The 15957-nt window shown below is 53.5% G+C and overlaps 1 protein-coding gene and 1 long non-coding RNA gene across 5 annotated transcripts in view; one reads left to right on the top strand and one right to left on the bottom strand.

The window, feature by feature from the left end:
* Positions 1-7992, bottom strand: part of TBX5 (T-box transcription factor 5) — a 43414-nt gene extending 35422 nt beyond the window's left edge. Inside the window, exons 1-5 of one of the 2 annotated variants that reach the window (XM_032471501.1) lie at positions 7743-7992; positions 5048-5232; positions 3283-3377; positions 1096-1215; positions 143-290 (exon numbers count right to left, since the gene is read on the bottom strand). In XM_032471501.1, the coding sequence (XP_032327392.1) occupies positions 143-290; positions 1096-1215; positions 3283-3377; positions 5048-5232; positions 7743-7752 (558 nt within the window). In that variant the 5' untranslated portion in view covers positions 7753-7992. The remainder of the gene's footprint in view (positions 1-142; positions 291-1095; positions 1216-3282; positions 3378-5047; positions 5233-7742) is intronic. The other variant, XM_014562300.2, reaches the window with a different exon arrangement.
* A 1795-nt stretch (positions 7993-9787) lies between these two features.
* LOC116660913 lies at positions 9788-14467 on the top strand. Of its 3 annotated transcripts, none has more exons than XR_004316558.1 (3): positions 9788-10563; positions 12140-12406; positions 13593-14467. It is a non-coding gene; the product is annotated as an uncharacterized LOC116660913 (long non-coding RNA). The 3 variants fall into 3 exon arrangements; XR_004316559.1 differs by lacking the exon at positions 9788-10563 and adding an exon at positions 10571-11709; XR_004316560.1 differs by lacking the exon at positions 9788-10563 and adding an exon at positions 10571-10770.
* Positions 14468-15957: the final 1490 nt, after the last annotated feature.

Below are 15957 nucleotides of genomic sequence, written 5' to 3' on the forward strand. Positions count from 1 at the left end.
AAATGGAGCAAGAGAGGGTGCAAAGATCCAAGAAGAGAGAGAAACTCCTGGAGAAGAGGGAGAGGGGAGGGGAGGGGCCAAGTCAGAAAGAGAAGGTGTGGACCTGCAGGTGCAAGGAAGGGCTGCTGCGCCAGGTACTCACATGCCCAAAAGGGTCCAGGTGGTTGTTGGTGAGCTTGAGCTTCTGGAAGGAGACGAGCTGCCGCATCCAATGCGCCCCAGTGGCCGGTGAGTCTGGGTGCACGTAGAGGCGGCCCGGCATGGCGGGCTCCGCTTTGCCCGTCACAGACCTAGACCGAGGAGAGGCGCGACCGGCCCAGACTTAGCACACCATGGTGCGGGCTGGTCCTTGCACCAGGAGCAGGATCTGGAAATGGCCTGACCCTCAGGTCTCGCTGGGCCATCTCCAGTCACAGATGCCCAGAAAACCTGGTGCCGGTGGCCAAAGAGCCTCCCCACCCGGATCTTTCTCCTTCCACCTAATTCCTCCTCAGCACCAAGGGTGCTGTGGGGTCCTCCCAGCATCTCTGCCCATGAACAACTGGCAGGCTCTGAAAGCCTGGATGTGGCAAAAAGTCTCGGGAAAACTCCTCGAGGGCTTTCAAAAGAGGCTTCCTCTTCAAGCTTCTGTATTCTTGGCAGCCATGGGAGCAATGTACCCAAAGAATGGGCCTCTCCTGTCTTGCTTGTTTAACTCAAATACCCCGGGCTGATTTTGCAATTTCATTAAAAAAAAAAAAAGGCGTATTCAAAGCAGGTAACTCATAAAAAATAACTGTTAATGGTTTATGCCCCCCAGAAATAGCTCCAATGCTTGGTAACAATACCCTTTTTAAAAATCCACAACACTCTGGGAGTAGCAACAGATATCATTGGCACATTACTTTCTCCGAACCTCAGTTTTCTCATCTATAAAATGGGGGCTAATGACTGCTATTTTTCTTTCTCAGGGTGAGGTCAGGAGGATACGGTGGAATGGGTAGCAAAAACCTCTAGCACACAGTAGGAGCTCAAAATGTTTTTTGGTTCAGTGGGGAGAGGAAGTTGGGTTTGCATGTTCCTCCCTGTCCTGTCCTCCTGCTGCACCGTCCCTACCATTTATTATCCGCGAACTTGTATCTGTGGTCATCGGCGGGAACGATGTCCATGAGGAGAATGTACTTCGTTTTGGGATTAAGGCCGGTCACCTTCACTTTGTAACTGGGAAACATCCGCCTAGGAGAGATGGAGAGGCAGGAGGAGAGACAGAGAGACAGCGAAAGAAGGAATTAATGCAAATATTGTGAAAATCGTGGTCCACACATTGCAATGGAAGAATTGATCTTTTAAGAGCCGTAGAAGAGAAAAGTGGACCCTGCTCCACTCTTGTCAAGATCCATCCCACGTTTCCCTCCAAGTTTTGGGGAAGAGATCGGTCAAGAGATGAGAAAGCAGGCTGGGACGATACCCATAGGAGAAAATAGAAACCAGGAGGCGAGGGCTTCTAGAGACTGGCTCTGAAGAAGGCCTGAAAGGGACTCCGTATTTCAACTCTTGCTAAGTGCTCTTTTCAGAACCAGACAACTAATTTTTAATCTGGGGGCAGGAAAAGGCTCATCACGTTTAAAAAAAAAAAAAAGCTGGCGTCCTCCGCCCAGCCAGGTGCTTTGGGCAATCTGTGCAGCGCCATGTGTCACATGGGCACCAAGGTGGCTGCGCCCTGGGACTGCACACGCGTGGGTGCCCACACACACCTCGCGTCCTGGCTTCAGTCTTCCACCCCCAGGGTCCAGGTGGGTGTGTGACCTGTGACAGGAGTCTGGAGCAGGAATTTATTCCTAAATGCCCCCCACGATTTCTCCCAGGCACTTGGCACACTTCCTTCTTTCTTTGGCCCTCCTGCAAAGCCATTCAAAACCCACGCGGATTTGGTTTCAGAAAGAGCTGGGCCCTGCTCGAGCACGTGGGGGGTGGAAGGCAGTTCCGCGGTACCGCGTGTGCTGGGCCCGCTCCCTCTCCGCGGGGAGGAGTGCGCCCCGGAAAGCAAGCCTTCCTAAAGGACCAGTTGCAGATCCTGGCTGGCCCAGGGATGGCGGGAAGGGGTGAGTGGAGCCTCCTCTCTTTCTCTGGCCTTGGAGCCTCGCCTAGCAGTGTTTATCTGCCCCAGCGAGCGCAGGGAGGCTTCGCAGGCCTTTTATAGTTAAATACTGTCGGCTCAGTCTTGGGGGGGAAAAGGAGGCCCCGGCCGCTCCTTTCCTTCCTCGGCGGAATGGGAAGAAGACTTTAGTTCTTTGGTATAAACAGAACCCGCCTCCTAGTTCACTCAGGCCGAGCTGGGGAACAGACGTTGTTTAATTTCAAATAATAATAAATGTCACTGTTGTCAGTTTATTGCGGGAGGCTTCGGCTGGAGAAGCGGTGGGCGTCTGGCGAGGCGGCTCCACCCGCCCCCTTCACACACTCGGTGGCTTGGGCCTACCGGCTCTCTGGCTTCACACGCCTGCTCTGATCAGACTGGGGCTTTCTCTCCTTAGGGACAGGCAGGGCCAGCCCGGCACCGGTAGGGACGTGGCGAGGTTGTTCCCGGGCCTGGGCGCGAGCCCGCGCGCATTCACACGCCGAGCTACGGAGATGCACCACCCTCCACCCCCTCCCCCAGAAGTCTCGCATTTCTAGCTACAACTCTGCGAGCTTTTAGGAGGGGCTCCGGAGTGAGTGTCTTAACGAAACTACCGTGTTTATCGGTGTCTGTATATAGAGCCCGGCCGAGCCCCGGTTCAGTTTCAAAGGCTTCGCCTGCTTTCTGTAAACAATGAAAGAGGTAGCGAGTACATTCAAGTATTCTGAGTTTGGCGATCGAGTGGGACTCCGGAACCACTCCAAGGTCAGGGAGGATGGGAAGGAGGGTCGGGGCGAAGACTCAAGTCTGAGACCCTATGAAAACCAAAGCTGGCCTCATCTCTGTGTCTCTGCAACCTCTCTGTTCTCTGGTTCACTCTCCCACCTCATCCCTCTTTTTTAAGTTACTAATGTATCCGGATAGCCCAAGCTCTTGATTCTTATATCTGAGATGGAAGAAATACTCAGTACAACTATTTCCCCCCAACACTGATGGAGACTGCTAGAGGAATTCTCCCTGCTTCTTTAACCAGAATTTAGGTAAACAAAATATATTCATATTTTCTCTCTTTCTCTCCCTCCCCTCTTTTCTATTCTCTCCTTTCTCTGGTCTCCCACGCCATCTTTCTTCTTCGTCTCTCCCCCAAGTTTCCCGTGCCTCCTCCACAGAGGTGACCATCTCACCTGCCAGCCTTGGTTATGATCATTTCCGTGCCCACTTCATGGAATTTCAGCCACAGTTCTCTTTCATGGAGAAACACCTTGATCCCTTCCATGCCCTATAGGAAGAAGAGAAAGCCACACAGATGAGCTCTGGAGGCAATAAGCCTTCCCTCCCCAAACACAGAGGTTTCTCCTTCCCTCTGGAGCCAGTGGGCTCAGAGGCTGAAAACTGCCCCCAGCCCACTGCAGCAGTGTAGGGACTCTGGATCACCCACAGCCCCTGCCCAGGAATCCTTATGTATGCTCTGTCCCAGGGAGGTCTTATCTCCACAATGTAGTGCTGTTCCTTCTAATGCCACCAACACAAGCCTAGAGAAAAAGCCTTAACCATCAGGGTGTTTCAGAATGTACATGGGGAGGAGGGGGCTGGAAAAAAAAAGGGCGGGGAGGGGGTGAGGAAATCAATCCCAATCTGCTTTAGCCAAGAGGCAGCTAAAAGAGAAAAAACAAAACCCCAAAACCTCAAACTCAAAAAACCCACTCAGGATATTCTTATGTAGACACCCAGACGTCCACAGGAAAACAGACAGATGTGCAATGCTGTATATGTGCCTGTTTATTCTCACCATAGCAGTGCCTATATAGAGATAGGTGAAATTTAATTTTTTTAATGTTTATATATTACAGGAGGTTCCCACAGTCCCCAACAAAAATCAATTCTCAAATGTCTATATAGATTAATTAATATATCTTCTAGGCCCTCCTCGCATCTAGCTTCGTTCACCACCAGCTGTTTTGGTTACAGGCATAACGATTTAACATTTCCGCTTTCAACAAGTTGTTTTATAAAGCCGATGCAAAAAAAAAAGTTACATACTAAGTGTTTGTTTTGCAATAATCTGTAAACATCTAACAGTGGATTTGCTTTTCAGTAAAAGAAAGCCTCTAAGTTTCCAAAAGTGCATGCCCACTGCTCACGTCCTCTCTACAAATAAACCCGCACCTTCCTGAGCCGTGAAGGGCGAAGTAAACAGGCGATGAAAAAGCCAGGAAGGGCATCGACATCCCAAAGAAGGGTTTGAGCTACTTGCAAGTATCTCTTCTGGTCTAGACACCCCGCTTCCCGCCAGCTGACACCCTGTTTAGAAATCGTCAAGGTCTGCAGTGGAAGCCTTGAGCCCCCCAGGCGCCCAGGTGAAGGGAGCAGAGCGAGAGGCGAGGCTTCATGCTCGGCTCTGGCCCGGCCTCCAGCCAGGCGAGCTCGCCGCCCACCGTGCCCTCCTGGCCCAGCCCTGTGCGCTCCCCGCCGGCCGTCCGGGCCGCGCCAGCCCGCCAGGCCCCGGCTGCCCGCCGGACGAATGGTCCCTCCGCGCGGCGCTCGGCCGAGGCGAAGGCTACCGCAGATCTGAAGCGGGGTCAAGCCATCGCTCATGCCGGCCTGAAGCGGCCGTTGACCTGGCCCTTAATGAGGCGTTCAGGCCGAGTTGACACCTAGTGCAGCAGGAAAGAAATGATCTGGGCCATTGTCCGCCGGCCCAAATAGCCAGGTAATTAAGGCATCCTTGACAACTTCAATATATTTCAAAAATCCTCTGGCCATACAGATAATCATCACAATAAAGCAGATCGGAATATACTGGCATTTAGGGAGACAAGGCCGAGAAAGGTGGAATTGAGTGAGGTAAAAAGAAAAGGGGCAATTATGGGCACGGAGCTCCCCCTCCCAACCACCAGACAGAGGGGCTTTGGTTTCTGCAAAGGGCCCTGAGGCCCGAGGTCTTCTTACCTGCTGGGTGAAGGCAGCCTGTGGGGACGAAGGGGACTTGCTCGGGGCCCCTAGCGTGCTCTCAGGTTTTGAGTCACAGGGCAGATCCTTCGAGTCTGGTTGCAGGGGTGTGTGTGCCAGGCCAAAGCCCTCATCTGCGTCGGCCATGGTGAGCCCGGGGCCCTGCGACCGCTCGGGGTCCTGCTCTGAGAATGGGAAGCAAAGAGAAGGACAGATGGGAGGGGGTGCAGAGAGAGAAAAACAGAAGGTTGGAAGCACTGTTCTGGTGACAGGAGGGAGCAGTTACTAGGCAGCTACCAGCAGTTTCCAGCTACCACCACCCCAGTTCCCAGCCCAAGGAGGCTGCAGAAGGTCCTGTTAATTATTCGTTACTATTACTTTATGACCACGCACAACCTCTTGCAAGACCCGCGTCAGACCCAGAGGAGGCCAGGCCCGCATCTCCCCTGCGCAGGCTCCCCGTGATAAGCAAGCTGCCCGTCAAATTTGTCTGGACTTCTGGAAGAGCCAATAAAGATAAGGCCTGGGTATTTTTGGAAGCCATTGGGTATGAACCCAAAACAAAACAAAACACAAACCTAGTGCCCTTTTGAGATTTTTTTTTTTGCTTCATCAAATTACTGGAGGCCAGCAGAGCTCTGTTTATTAAAGCCTGCAAGAGGAATATTTTTCTGCAGCAGGCAAGATGCCTGAAATAACCCGTCTCTTGCAAAACCAAAACCGTAGGAGGGGAAAGATTTGCAGATCCAGAGACCAGGTCGGAGAATTCACGTTCATCTTTTATCAGTTAAGGCCTTAAAATTAAAAGTCCTTTAACATTAAGAGTCCTTCCCTTGCCCCCATCCATAAGCGACGCTAAAAATTAAAAAATCGCCGAACAGAAAGGGCAGGAAGGTGGCTCTGCTGCAGTTCGGAGGACAGCGCGCTGCTGGGTGCCCGAGGCCAGCGCTCGGCGGCCGGCCCAGGGGCCGCGTTCTCCTTGCTTTCTCGGTTCTCCAGCCCGAGACGGGCATTTTGTCGAGCCGCCTGGCCGAGGGGAGCTTCTCTGAGCTGCAGCCCGGCCTGGCTCGCTGGAACTGTAGGCCCAAGCTCGAGGTTAGCGACGACAAAGCGGTTGCCAGATAAATCCTGGGCTTTCGGCCTTCCTTGGCCGCTGAGGTCCGGCGCAACGCTGTAGAATGGCCCGGGATTACAGGCAAGTGAGGTTGGAACACGCAAAATAAGAGCCGCAGAACGGTTCAGCCCGGATGAGCCAGCCTCCTGCTCTGATCTCCTTCCAATCTCCTCTACGTTCCCAAGTAGGGATTTCCTCCCTCAAAACCTGGGAAGACTCGGAAGGAGGCGCAAGAAATGCCCCCCCACCCCCCAAATCTTAGCAGCCGCTTCAGCAAAGGGCTAGATCCCACCCTGGTTCGCAGTGGCTGGAGACCCAGAAATGGGGCCGAGGAGACCGACAGCTTCGGAGACCCGACTCCCAAGCTGCATCCTTCACCACGCCCTTGGGATTTGAAAGAAGCGGTGATGGGAGTCCCGCAGCCTGCTCACAACAAAAGAAAGCGGGGATGGCGTCCCCCACGTGCGCTCCCATTCACCGCTGGCTGCGGGGACAATCTCACGCCGAGCCCTGGCTGGGGTCCCGGGGAGCTCAGGGCTGGCAGGGCCGAACGAGATGCGGTTTGACAGAACCAGGCCGAGCGTTCTGCAAAACCTCAACGCCGCTCCCCTAGCCCCGGCCGCCTCCTCGGCTCCTCGCGCCGCGCCGGGCAGCCCTGGGCCGCGCAGAATCTCTGCAAGCCGGGGCCCTGCAGATTCCAAGGCACGGCTGGAGTGCTGCCTTTCGCGCCTCCTGGAGCCGACTCGGCTGGCGGGGCTCCCTCCCGAGCCTCCCGGGCCATCTGCGGAACGGTTACCTCGCTCGGTGAAGCCGGTGCCTTCACCACATCCCTTCTGGCTCCTAGCAGGGAAGCCTGCGGCGAGGCGGGGGCGCGGGCATGGTGGCTCCGGGGGTCTACGCGGGGAGCTGCTTGCCCAGACCAGCGGCTACCGCTGCCTACAAAGGAGCACCCACCGCGGGAGCGGCGGCAGGGACTGCCCACATCCACACACACCTCCTCTGCTTTGCGCTGGCTCTCCCTAAAGACTTCCAAGCTGTCAGGCGCCAGAAGGGCTCTAGAGAACGCAAAACAGCAGTCCCCAGGAGCACCTTTAATATTAAAATCCCAGTGCCCTCCTTCTCCCTTGCACCCCCAGGGAGGGAAAGTTGGGAGATGAGAGGGAGCCGTGGGAATGGTCAAAGTCCTTTCTGAGCACAGCTCTCAGGGTTAAAGTTCCGGAATCTGAGGTAAGTCAGTCTCTCTCTCTCTCTCTCTCTCTCTCTCTCTCTCTCTCTCTCTCTCTCTCTCTCTCTCTCTCTCTCTCTCTCTCTCAGAAATACAAGCCGACTCAGCTGAGCTCAGTGACGTTGGGCAGCCCTGATGCTTACAAAGTACTGAAATTGCCTATCCAACTAGCTCCCAGCGCACGCTGCCTGCCTCTGTCTCTCTCCCTCTCTCCCTCCCATCTTCCCTCCTCCCTCTCCGTTACCACTCCCTCCCCCAACCACCTTTTCCATTAGATTTCCCGAACACTCAAATCACAACAGGACTCTCAAACCCAGACCTCGAGATCACCCCCTTCTCTCCACCCCCTTCCCAACCTCCATCCATCTCTGCTTCTCTGAGCGCGGCTCGATGGCTGCAAAAAATCCTGCACAAATCATCGCAAACCCGGTCGGCTTCTGCCCGGGAAGTAATCTCGGTGACGCGGCCGTGCAGAGAACGGAGTCTGAACGCACTCTGCGTGCACACACACAGCCGGAGCCTCCTCTGCAGCGTCGCCCGCGTTCTCTCTCCAACGCTGACCTCAAGACGGAGAGCTGCATGACCCCGCCTGGCCCAGCCTGCCGCAGCTAGCCGCCCTGACATCTCCCCCCCCTCCCCACTCATCACCCCGACTCTCAGTGACTCCGGGGTGAAGGCAGGGTGAAGGTGCGTAGGGATGGGGACTGAGATCAAAGATGCCAAGAAATCGCCGTCTGCTCCCACCCCCCAGGGCCACCAGACCTCCCTGGCTGGAGGTGTACACAAGGCAGTGCCCAGTTTTATTAAAATAATCAAACAGTCATTGGGGGCTGGCTGGAGTTTTCATCTCCACTCGGCTCCTCTCCCTGCCCTCCCCCTCTCTGAAATGTATTATTTTGAGGGTCGAGTTGAAGAGGTCAATAGAAGCGTAAACACAGTCAGTAAGTCTTCGGCTGAGCAGACCCAGATTGGAAAATCAAGAATTAGTGCTTGGAACAAATGTCAGGGTTCTCGTTCTGTTCCCCCCACCTCCCTCACCCTCTTGTTTTTGGGGGCTCTGATTAAAGATTCGGGCCTGCAGGCCAATGTCTGGGGAGAGGGATGGAGGGAGGAGAAATGCCTTGGAGATTCGGGTCCGCCTCAGTGTAATCCTCTGTGACCCCTCAGACTAAAATCCCTGGGCAGGCCTGACGCATCACTGCAAAATTCCAAAGTGGACTGTCCAACCCTAAAAGTGGGGCAACCAGGGAGAAATACAACCCGAGCATTTGCCACAGTTCTCACTCCACCTTCCAGGTTTGCTTTCAAACAGCCTTTAGCCAAGACAGTTTATTTATTTGTGAAAACACCCTCACCCTTCCAAAATGTCAGCTCAGAGGACTCTGGGCTTGCTAAGGGGGTGACCCCCCGGCCCAAGACGGAAAACAAACATGGCTCCAGGATGAGCCTGACTCCACATCTCTGGCATAAGGAAGGGGAAATCCAGAACGAGCTCTCCAATCCCTTTAAATTCTCAGAGATTTGCGGATAAAATAAATTCCCATAAATAATCTGTAGACCCCCTCCCAAGAGGGAGAATCTGTACTCCCCCAAGTAATTGCCTGGACAGATTCGCTTCGTTTGTGGAGTGCGGATTCTACAGGTCACCAAGCGAAATTGGGATTTCGAAACTTCGAAGGGGAATCTTTTCTCACTAGGTGACATTTGAAGGCAAAATGCAAAAGAGTGCATCCTCATTAACACGGTGAAAAGTTAGCAACGCTGGGAGGGGGGATTCATCAGGTCCGAGTTGGGGCGGGAAGCAAGGGGGCCTTGGCCAGGCTAGTGCTGAAAGAATCTTATCCCACCCCTCCACTCCACCCTCCAGAGAGTCTCCAGGGCGACACTCACCTCCAAAAATCCCACCTCTTCTTTCCAGCGCAGAAGCTGAGTGCCGCCTCGCTGGGAAGGGGGGTGTTCAGGTGAAGAGTTTGGAAAGGACCCCCCAAAAGAGACCCCTTTTAGGCCAAGCCTTCTTCAAGCGATTGTCAAGAGTTGTATGTACCTCCCAGCTCGAAGTTGGTTTGTGGTCTTCGACAAATTAAATATTACTGTTTATTACCAGGCATACCCCAATAAAATAAAGAGGCAACCAGGCGATACGGACTATCTCACCAGACGCTGCACCTATAGGACTTGGAGACGTCACGAGTCACGCAACCGGCCCGCGCGCTGTCACGCTCGACTGGGGGGCAGCGGCGGGAGGTTGATTTCTCTCGGTCTTCGCCTATCACTCCCGTCCAGGCCTGCGCAGCCACAAGTCCCAGACGCCTCGGTCACGAGAACAAATAAAGAAATAAACAAATCCAGCGCTCTCTGGGGGAAATGGGGGTGGCGGACATCAGACACAAATAGGGCCAAGATCGATTTTCTTAGGGAGGGGGAGGGAGGCTTTTGGCGAAGGGAGGTGGGAGCCCACCTCAGCCCAACGATTGGAAAGAAATCAAGTTAGGGAGTGGGGGGGGGGGTGGTAATCGAGGTCTCTTGGAGGAGGCAAGAGCATCTTCTTATTATTTAAAAAAAATTTTTTTTCCCCAGGAGGAGCTCTCAGCAAATGAGTATTGAGGCGCCTCTCTAGCTGGTTAAGTTTGGGACGCGATAACTCAGCGCCCACTTGCAGACATGCATAGAAGTAGTTACTGGGTTATCGCGGAGGGGAAACGAGACAGAGACGTTAGGACGAGCGGAGAGTAGTCCGCAGGGTTTTCTTACTGAGAAAAAGTCCTTTCTGCTAATCCTCTTTTAACTAGGTCGGGGGATACGCGGGTCCCAGCCTGGCCCGGCAGGGGCGGGGACGGGGTGCAAGTCGGTGGTGAAGGAAGGGGGGTTGGGGGGAGAAGGGTGATTTCTGCAGAGAAAAATTACAGCGCTGGGTCCTGCAGAAGGACCAAGCGCTCTGTTTTGTTTTGTAATAGCTATCATTATTATTATTATTATCATTATCATTATCATCATCGCCATCATCAATGCGCATAACTTCTAAGCAGCCCCGTGGTGGATGCGCACAAGCTTTTGCGCGCAGCTGGAAACGCACTAGGTTCAGTTGCGAAACGTACTGCGTAGACGCCCCGGGCGACGCCGAGAGAGGAGCTAGGCCTACCCAGCACGGAGCCAGCGAACGCCGGGCCTCCCGGAAGGGTAAGTTCCCCGCGAGGGGCCCCGAGGGAGCCGGACATCGGAATCTGGACTTGCCCCCGGCTTCCAGGTTCGGTCCTGGGCTTCGCGCGCTCCCAGCCCCCAGGGCTTTCCGAAGCATGGCCTGGCTCCAGGCCGCGTCCCGTCTGAGGCTGGAGCGGCAGCAGAAAGCTCAGGAACGCAGCCGACCGAGCGGCCTCGGGAGCGAAGGTCAGGCCCGCGGGGAGACCGGGCAGTGGTTTCCAGCGCCGGACGCGGGCGCCGGGGCCAGCTGGGCCGCAGACGCCGCAGCTTGCAGCAAGCAGAACCCGCGTCCGTCCTCTCCGCCAGGCCGCAGCGACTTCCCCGAGCTTTGCTTTCGTTTCCCGTTATTAATAATTATCTTTTCCCCAATCGGAGGCCCTTTGGGTGCAGCAGTTGCTCTCAGATGCCGAAGAGCGCAACCCGAAATACTTCGCCCAAAACCTCGAGATGGGTTTCTCTTTGACCTCGGGGCTGAGGTGGATGGGAAACGGAGGCCTGGGCCCCGCCGAGGCTGGAAGGGGAAGGCGAAACTCTGAGCGGGGCGAGCTCTTTTCCGTTTGGCTCCTTTCTCTGGCATCCCCCGCGCTGGCCCCGCAATCACCCCGACCGGCTCACAAAGGACTGCAGAGGGTCCGGAGGCCGCACGACGGATAGGATAAACTTAAGACCTCAACTAGATTTGAGAATCTCCATTCTTCTCGCAAGCTTTGGACAGTTAACTTGAAAGAGAGGCTTCGATGCGTAACTTCCCTTTATTCCTTCAGAGGATCGTAACTTCCCTTTATTCCTTCAGAGGATCGATGCTTTCCCAGACCTACCCATAGCCTGGGTTTTCTCCCGAAATGTATTTTCCTCATTTTGCAAAATTCCTGCCCTGATTTTAATATTACAGTGGATTGGAGAGCTGAGATTCCTATTTTTAAAAATTAGAAACAGAATAAAAGCAAGGGTGACCATTTTTAAATCTTTTTCTTCATTCTTGCCTTTTCTAAGAAAACCGCATCCCCCAAAAATCACTGTATTTCTTTCCTCCCCAAAGAGAACTCTTTTAAGAATCCCCCCCCCCTTTTCCGTTTCTCTCCCGATGTGTCCCCGCCTGACTTGGGTCTCTATTGCACGCCAAAAGTAAGTATAAGTGCGGATAGGACTGGGAAAATTAGTAAGAATTACAGCAACAGGAGAAATGATGGCAAAAGTAAACTTTGACCAACTCTTTTTGCAAAAGAAAGGGTCAGACTGAGGGTGAGAAATTCCCTCCTTTCTCAGGGGGTCACTTTCCCCTGCTGCCTAGTTAAATCTGGCTCTATTATATTTTTTCCGGGATTGCAGTATCTTCCTTTCCGATGTTTTATTAGTTTCTGGTTTCCTCCCTTCTGACCAGAAGTATCTGGGAACCCTGGCTGCTGCTGCTGCTGCTGTTGTTGTTGTTGTTGTTGTTGTTGTTGTTGTTGTTGTTGTTGTTATTATTATTATTATTATTATTATTAATTTCAATATCCAATCTTCCCCAATATTTCCACCAAGAATTAGTATTGCTCCTTATTTTACTGATTAGGCACGTTGATGCTGTTTCCTGTGCTTTGGAAGTATTCCTCCCCACTCCCCCAAGTTTGGCGGACGAGATGCCCCTATGACCACCAGCACCCCAGTCAGGTTAATGAAATAAGAAATGGATGTGGGAACATCATTCGGCCGAGGCGGATATCAGCGCTGGAGATTTGCAAGCCCCCATAGAACAGAGAAGGCAGTACCACGCTTGGGATGCAAAGGAGCCCCTGTTCTTGCTTCCGCCAATTTGGAAAGTCCCCAGTGGAGGAGAAAGGTGAGGGTCCTGAGCTGAGAAAACCTGTCGCCCCGTGCTCTCCCATAGACTGCACCGAGCCTGAGAACTCCAACTGTATCTGCAGCCCAGAACTTACAGAAAGGCCTCCGCCTTTAGTCACCATGTCTGCACAGCCAGAGTGTCCCCACAGCCCCAAAAGATGTGGGGGGAAATATACTACATTCCAGGGCTCTGACCCTGTAAAGATAGAGATTTAGGCCAATACCTCCAGGTCTGGGATGCAGGCAGGGGGCTGGGGGGCTGTCTGGATACCCCCTCCCTCAACTGGAGGGTGCGATGGAAACTTGCGAGCCCGCTGCTCTCCGGGACTCTGGAAAGACAAATTTTCTTTGGCAAAGGGAACGGTGTCGCGCTGTCGACACAGCAGACTATTTTTCTTGTTTGCTCACAAGGAGGGGGGAGAAAAGAAAGCAAGAAAGAAAGGGAAATTAAATCCACACGTGTTAAGCTTGCTCAAAGGGCCGAATTCAAAAGCAGAGACGAAACTCTCCCGTGCTGGCTGCCCGTGAGCCTCTTTCCAGTCAGACCGGGCCTCACAGAGCCACGGTGTCCCCACCGGAGAGAATTTAATCTGATGTTTCATAAAGCTTTTTATTTAAGGGAGAAAGGGCATGGTTCCCCTCTGTCTACCTGCCAAGAAGCAGAACCCTTACCAGCAAAGAAAACAAAGGAGATGGCAATTGTGAGAATAATTACCCCCTTTAAGAAAGCTCAGTTTGATATCTCCCAATCAGCCCACTGATTCCGGTCACATTTGCCCTACATCCACAATGCGCAAGGCCAGGGATTTTGGAAATCCCGAGGGTCTGATCAGGCTCTGGGCCTACATGTATTAAGAGAACCTTAAAGGCTGTTTTACGGATGCTGGAATAGCAAACTTAAACCTGCAGGGCTAAACTTCGAATGCCTTTTTCCTCTCTTTCGAGAAGAATCTTGCCAACTTGCCAGAGAGGTGCTCTGCACCGGTGCAGGGGAAGTGGGGAGGTGGAGGATGGAGGAGGCCACCGTGCATGGAGCTGCGAGTGAAAACTCTAGTAATGACCTTGAGGAGGTGAAGGGAGGCGGGTGGGGGTGCGGATGACGAGGGTGGCCAAACCCCAAACTGGAAGGATCCGTCACCAAAACGATTGCTTGGTCGAGACCTCTAATTTTTCTTCCCTTTCAGCTCGGGGCCCGGCCGTGCGCCGCTGTGGATCTCCTCTGGCCTCCTGGTGCGGGATTTCTGGCCTTTGGGGGCAGCCCCCACAGAGGGTCCGGAAGCGGGGACCCCCAAACGCCCTGTTCCCCCACTACAATCACAGAAAATGCTGGGGTGAAACTGACAGAGGCTGGCCAGCCGTGGGGAGCAACTGACAGAGAGGTTCATGGTGGAAAAGTTCCTCGCAATTGTTTCCAAAAGGGCCCTGGGTTTCCTGGTCACCATGGCAACCCTGGAGTCCCCTCGAATGCTCTCAACAACCGGGTGCCCGGAGGCCAATTGGCCACTTTGGCTTCGGGCTCGGAGGCCTGCAAGGCGCTTCCTTCCACCCTTCGCTCTTGGCTTTCCTGAGCCTCCTCATTGGGTTCAACACGGCAAGGATTGAAAAACTTCCCTCTTTTTTTTTTTAAACAGAGGAGAAAATCAAGATATAGTCGAATTTTTGCCAGGTAAATTCGGGTCTCCAGCAAAAGCCTGCATTTTGAGTTGAAAGGAGACTCCCGCGAATGCAGCAGGCGGGGTACCTTCATCATCAAAGCCCGCACCCGGAGCATCTCAGCCGCAGACCTGGGACTTGAGGAATCGCGGAGTCTCTTCACATATACTGCCCACCCCCACCGGCACCCGGGCTCCCCGCAGCATCCGTCCAAGCAAACCTTTCTCCTGCCTGAAATAGCATCTCCTAAATGGGAGCAGAAAAGTCCGGGGACTAAAAATCGTGGCATTAATGTCTGCAAGGTCTTACTGAGAGAAAGAATAAATTATACTCCTTTTCCTTTAAGAGAGAAAAATGTTCAGTTGTGGATGTATTATAAAGAGCATTAAAATAATATTTCGCGGTTGCATTGCTTTTTTCCTGGAACTGCCAGGGGAAATGCCCCCGCTTTCTTTGTGGGGTTGGACAGTGGACAATACAGGAAGACTTTTCTATTTTCATTTTAGAGGCAGCAGGCTCTCAGAAAGAACCAGGATGCTGATCAGCTTGGACTGCGGTGTTTGGCTGGATCTAGGGAGCCAGAGAGAGTTAGCCTCCCCCTGGGGCGGGGCGGAGGGGTGGGCAGTCAATTCTTCCTCCGGGTCCTACCCACCCCCACCTTGTTTCACTCTCTGCTGTGGACCTCATTCATCTCCCGGCTTGTTGGGAAAGACAAAACGTCTCTCCCTCTACTTCCAGTGGGGCAGCCAATGTCCCCCAAGTTCTGGGCTGGCGTTGCAGTGCCCCTACCCACTTTTTTTCCAGTCTGAGCCTGGCAGACAGCCTGCCGGCATTCCCTGAGCACACCCAAGCCCCCATCTTCTTTCCTCCCTAGCATTTTGCGTTCATATTTTCAGAAGGGTCCTGCTTGTATCCTCACAGCCACAAGGAGAGAGGCTCAAATATCCATTAGCATTGGAGGTATTAACAATAATAGCTAACGTTTATGGCGGCCAGGAGCTGTTGTAATGTGGTTTCACTCAGCTCAACTGGTTCTAAATAGCTTTGTGAGAAGGTGGCTCTAGGCCAGTCACACTCTGATGGGACTTGAACCCAGGTACTCTGACTCCAGAAGCCAGGAGCTCCTCTTTTACAAGACAGGGCTTCTCCAACAAGCCAGGGAAGAGGAGGAGCAAGGGGAGAGCTTCTGGATTGGATTGGGAGGGTGCAAAGGGCATTTTTTAAGCACCTCAAAGTGCATTCAGTCTGAAACTGAAGGCAATTGGTCCTTGACTCCCCGGATAAAGTCTTAGACGTTTTGTGTCTCTGTCTCCTCCACTTTCACTGATGGGGGCAGAGGCACCCAGGAGAGGGCCTGTGGGCACACTGCCCCAGATGCAGAGCACTTCGCAGGATGGGAGGGAGGATGGAGAGAGGCTGATTTCTCCTCACCAAACCTCAGTGTTCTGTTCCCTGTCCTGTTCTGTTCCCAAACCCTGGCCCATAGTCATCACAGCTTCAGGCCAGCACACACTGTCCCCTCGGGAGAGAGAAATAGAGTGGGTGGGATGGGGTGGGGGCAGGAAATATGCCTGGCTCTGTTTTTTGAAACAAATACAGAGAGGGTGGGGACTCACCTGAGTCACACAGCCTCTGTGGGAAATTCTCCCAGCTTCTGCCAGTCCCTAGGCTTTGTGCCTTCAGGTGGAACCTGAAAGGGCTCAGCCGCTGCCCCAGTGGATGGGGAGGTCATGACTGTGAGTGTGGGACCCGTGGGCATCACCTGCTAAGGGTGTAGAGCCAGCCTGTGGTCCCCAGCCTTCTTCTCCCAGACACCCCATGCTCAGAGTGGACAGAGTGTGCCAGTGGTGGTTCTTAAGGAGGTCCCAGACCCCTTAGGGGCTCCAGACCTGGGAT

Source organism: Camelus ferus, chromosome 32, assembly GCF_009834535.1.
Source record: "Camelus ferus isolate YT-003-E chromosome 32, BCGSAC_Cfer_1.0, whole genome shotgun sequence".
NCBI lineage: Eukaryota > Metazoa > Chordata > Mammalia > Artiodactyla > Camelidae > Camelus > Camelus ferus.